This window comes from Colobus angolensis, unplaced genomic scaffold, assembly GCF_000951035.1.
Source record: "Colobus angolensis palliatus isolate OR3802 unplaced genomic scaffold, Cang.pa_1.0 Scaffold31, whole genome shotgun sequence".
NCBI classification, from domain to species: Eukaryota; Metazoa; Chordata; class Mammalia; order Primates; family Cercopithecidae; genus Colobus; species Colobus angolensis.
In genome coordinates this window covers 3,940,363-3,945,382 of record NW_012116377.1, presented here as the reverse complement: position 1 = coordinate 3,945,382, position 5,020 = coordinate 3,940,363, and the positions used below count along the sequence as shown (strand labels likewise).

The 5,020-nt window shown below is 46.8% G+C and overlaps 1 protein-coding gene across 1 annotated transcript in view; it reads right to left on the bottom strand.

The window, feature by feature from the left end:
* The window catches only part of EFCAB12 (EF-hand calcium binding domain 12), a 37,550-nt gene that overhangs the window by 23,636 nt on the left and 8,894 nt on the right, over nucleotides 1–5,020 (bottom strand). Inside the window, exon 2 of the mRNA XM_011950693.1 lies at nucleotides 4,294–4,730. Within this exon, the coding sequence (XP_011806083.1) occupies nucleotides 4,294–4,730 (437 nt within the window). The remainder of the gene's footprint in view (nucleotides 1–4,293; nucleotides 4,731–5,020) is intronic.

The following is a 5,020-nucleotide window of genomic DNA, read 5'->3' as shown; positions in this document are numbered from 1 at the left end:
GGTCTCGATCTCCTGACCTCGTGATCCGCCCGTCTCGGCCTCCCAAAGTGCTGGGATTACAGGCTTGAGCCACCGCGCCCGGCCCAGAATGAACTTTTAAAGATGCCAGTCTGATCTTGTGTGATCATCTGAGGCTGCGCACAGTATTAAGAGCAGAGGCTTTGGGGCCAGAATGCTCTTCGGTCTGAGTCCTGGTCCTGCCACCTACTGGCTGCATGATCTTGAGCAAACCACTTAACTTCTCTGTCTCAACCTCTTCATTGGTAAAATGGGCATAATGATGGTAACCTATTTTATTGGATGGGAGTGATGTTAAAATCAGTCAATCTATTAGAGTTGCTTTGTATATAATATATCTGCTATTATTGGTATATACTCACCATTCACTCATTTTGAAGCCCTTCCATGACTTTTGATCGCCCTTAAAATGAAGTCCCATGCCCCTCTTCTGTCAACCTGTCCCCCTAATCCCTTGCCTCTCTTTCCTTACTATGTCCTGGACACCTGGACTTCTCTCTGTTTGCTGAGTGGTCCAAGCCTCATCCTGACTAGGGGTTGGTATGTGCTCCTCCCTCTAGCAGGAGTGCTCCCTCCCCATCCACACCCTGGGCACTCTTCCTCATCCTCCAGGCCACATCTTTGCATCACAACCTGCACTTTTCTTCAGACCACTTATCACGACTGGGTACATCAAGGGCTGAAAACTGGTGGCCCTCATGCTGAATGAGGGTTGAGGTCTTGTTTCGTTTAACACCTTGCTTGATATTTTTCAATCTGAGTTACTTTGGGCTGAGGCATTGCCCTCTCCAGCTTGCCACACACTCCCCCATTCCTTATTGTCTCACAGGTAGCTCATTTTCTTTGTTAAGTCCTCGGTTTGGGCAGCAATTTGCCTTTGAGACCCCCGGTGTAATTACTTGGTTGATGTTTATTTTTTCTAGTAGACTATGAGTTCCGTGAAGACTACAACCCTATCTCTCTTGTTCCCGACTGGAGCCCTGACACCTCCACAGTGTCTACATATAATGGGAACTCAGAACATATTTGGTGAGTGACAAATGGACAGACCTACGATGCTGGTACTATGATTATGCCCATTTTGCAGATAAGGACATTGAGACCTAGAGAGGCCCAAGGTCACTCAGTTGATTAGTAGCAGAGCTGAGACATGAACTTCAGTTTGTCTGGCCCCAGAGCTCAGCTCTTAGCTGTTACTTGATATTACCCAGGGCTGTCACCCAATCCTTCTGAGTCTCAAGTATTTCACTCCTGAAATGGTATAAACTCTGCTCTATCTACCTCTTGAAGTTGTTATGAAGATCAAATGAGATAACAGTTTGAAAGTGTTCTAAAAAATCAGAAGGCACCAGGCATGGTAGCTTATACCTGTAATCCAAGCACTTTGGGAGGCTAAGGTGGGAGGATTACTTGAGCCCAGGAGTTCAAGACCAGCCTGGGCAACATAGTGAGACCTCATCTGTACAAAAAATTTAAAAACTAGCTGGGCATGGTGGTGCACGCCTGTAGTCGCAGCTCCTCAGGAGGCTAAGGCGGGAGGATCACTTAAGCCTGGGAGGTAAAGGCTACAGTGAGCTGAGATGACCTCCACTGTACTCCAGCCTGGGCAACAGAGACCCTTTTTCAAAAAAATAAAATATCAGAAGGGATATAACAATCTTATTGGAAATACTGTCAGTTATTTTCCTCCTAAAACCCAAACTCCCTTGCTGAAAACCTATCTATGGCTCCCAACTGCCTCTAGAATAAAGTCCAAGCTCCTTAACCTGGCCCCACCTGGCCCTCTCGCCCCTGCCAGTCTCTCTGATTTCTCTGGCTCCTTCTGTCTTCCCTTGCATTTGTATCCAAACAGATCTGCTCCACCAACACATACACAAGCCATGCTGTTTCCTCCCCATAACACGCTCTTCTCCCTCCCTGCTTTACTTGTTGATCCCTGACTCACCCTTTGAGACTCAGCTCAGGCATCTCGGCCCCTTGAAGCCCTCCCACTCCCCCTCTCATGGGTCCTCTGGGTCCCACAGCCCCCATACTTAGTCCCATCATAAGCATTTACCGTATTTTTCTGAAATGAAGATATTTTCTGCATCTTTCTTTCCCAACAGTCTATGAGTTTCTCAGTGACAAGGACTGTGTCTTAGTTCCCCTGTGTCCTCGGTGCCCAGCCTGGCCCAAAGTGGACATTCAGTACATTTGTTAAGTGTCTTTACAAGGCCCATGTGTTCCTTTCATAGTTAGCACATAATAAAAGTAAACATCATGGTATGGTTTCCATCTGTGTCCTTGCCCCAATTTCGTGTCAAATTATAATCCCCACTGTTGGAGGAGAGGCCTAGTGGGAGGTGATTGGGTCATGAAGGGCCTGCTATCATGAATCTATTAATTCATGTATGGATTAATGGATTAATGGGTTAAGGATTAATTGGTTATCATGGACGTGGGTTCGTTATCATGAGTGGTATCTGCTAGAAAAGCCAGTTTGGCTCCCTCTCGTGTACTACCTCACCCTGAGATGCCTTCCACCATGTTAGGATGCAGCACGAGGCCCTACCTAGAGGCCGGCCAGTCAAGCCTTCAGATGACTGTGGCCCAGGCCAATATCCTGACTGCAACCTCATGAGGATTTTCAGCCTCCAGGACTGTGAGCCAAAAAAAATCTCTTTTCTTTATAAATTACCCAGTATCAGGTCTTCTGTGATAGCAAGAGAAGTCACGCTAAGACACCTTGAAAGCAAGACCATTTCTTATTTACAATGTATCCCCATCTCCCACCTTTATACTGAACAAAGCCCAGGCCCTAGGAAGACAGGCAGTAATTATTTGCTGAAGGAATAAACGATCCTATGAATTAGGTATGAGGTACTACCTAATTCACAGTAAGGAATCAGGCTCAGAGATGTGAAGGGTTTTCCCAATGCCACACAGCCGGTAAGCAGTACACCTGCATTTCTAACCCATCTAGTTCTTATTCTTAGACCCTATGCTGCTGGCAGAAGAGGGTGTGTTAGACCCATGAAATTAGGATTTTGGCTATAGTAACAGCAAGGCCCTGAAGCTTCTGGGTCAACCAACCCAATGGACAACCATGAGATTACAATAATAATACAGATGGAAAACATGTTTGAGTGCTCACTATGTGTCCAATAGCGTCCTAGGCACCTTATACAAATGAATCCATTTAGACATCATAGTGACCCCAGGAGGTAGGAACAATGGTTATCTCCATTTTATGGATGAGAAAACTGAGACCCAAATCATACAGCTAGGAAGTAGCAGAGCTATGTTTAAACCCAACTTATTTGACCTTTTATTCCAAGGAAATGTCACAGAGAGAGAAGGAGTTGGTAGTGCCCTTATCACTTACTATCACTGTTATGTTTGGACAAATGTTGGCCTCACTGAGCTTCTATTTCCACATTTGTAAAAGGGGGATCCTCCTTTTCCTCCCAACCTCACAATCGTCATCCTCACAACAGCCCTGTGAGCACCTGCTACATGGAACCCTCAGCAAACATGCGTCATGAACAAATGAATGAACACTGGGTATTTTACAAATACTCCATAAGATGGACTGCCAGGAATGATCCCTTCTCGGGTGATTTTAAGGTATGTCCACAAATTATTCTGCTTCTCTCATTTCTAAGATGGAGCCTTCTTTCCTTCTTGAGCATGGGCGGTACTCAGGGACTCACTTCTGACAAAGAGAATGTGGTGGAAGTGATAGTGTGAAACTTCTGAAACAGGCCCTCGGAAGCTAGATCCTAAAGAGCATTGCAGCCTCTGTCTTGCTCTCTTTTTTGGACCCTTCACTCTGGGGGATGCCAGCGGCCATACTGTGAGGACACTCAAGCAGCCCTATGGAGAGGTCCATGTGGGGAGGAACTGAGGCCTCCTGCCAATAGCCACATGGGTGAGCCAGCTTGGAAGCAGATCCTTTTGCCCCAGTCAAGCCTTCAGATGACTGAGGCCCAGGACAACATCCTGACTGCAACCTCATGAAACACTCTGAGCCAGAGGGACCCAGCAAAGCTACTCTCCAATTCCTGACTCTAGAAACTGTGTGTGATCATAAATATTTGCTGCTTTCAGTCATTTGGGGGTGTTTGTTATGCAGCAATAGATAACTAGATAACTAATACACCTCCCTCTCAAGACTTCCATTTGTTCCTCTGTGAAATGGGGTAAACTATCCCTATCCAGCCTAATCCAAGGGAATAAAATGATGATGCATCCCTAAACTCTTGGTTTGTTCATCTGGCAAATGGGGCTGCTCACCCTGGTGGTCCTGGTAGTTGCCTGGGAGGCATTTGGCTGGGCACTCTGCTCCTCGTGGATCATGTGTAAGACCTTGGCCTCTGAAGGCGTGATGCTGGGCTTGTTCTCCAGCCACCTCTTTACATCACCAAAGGACTCCAGCTCCTGCCGCAGCTTCGCCCTCCGGCTCAGCCAGGTCTTCCTGTCCTCTGGCTGCTCTTGGATATCTTTAGCTTCCAGAGCTTTGAAGCTGGGGATGGGCTTTGGGGGAGCCTGAGGTGGGGATGCAGGATTAATGGACGTCTGATCTTCCTTGCGAGGCACCATGATGATTCGCCGGCGGGTCTGAGGCAGGCGGAAGTCCTTCTGCTTGAACTGCTTGAAGCAGTGGGCAATGACCAGTTCAGGATCAAAGACGGCGGCATTTTCATTGATGGAAGTCTTAGATGGGCAGAGTCCTTGGGGTAAGAGAGTTAAAAGGTGAGTTTCTTTCTGGAAGAGGATTAAAAGGAGCCAGGAAGGAAAAACACTTTTGCTCCAGGCTGGGCGTCAGGGGCCCTGGATTCCAGGACAGGTTTTATCATTGTCTTGCTGTAATGATAAGGATAATTTCATCTAATGTGACCAGGCACTCCCAACAGCAGGCAGCAAGCTAAGGGCTCTATATGCTTTCTCTTATTTCATCTTCTCCACACCCAGCCCCCAACACTCCCATTGGCAATCAGAATGAACTTTTTTTTTTTTTTTT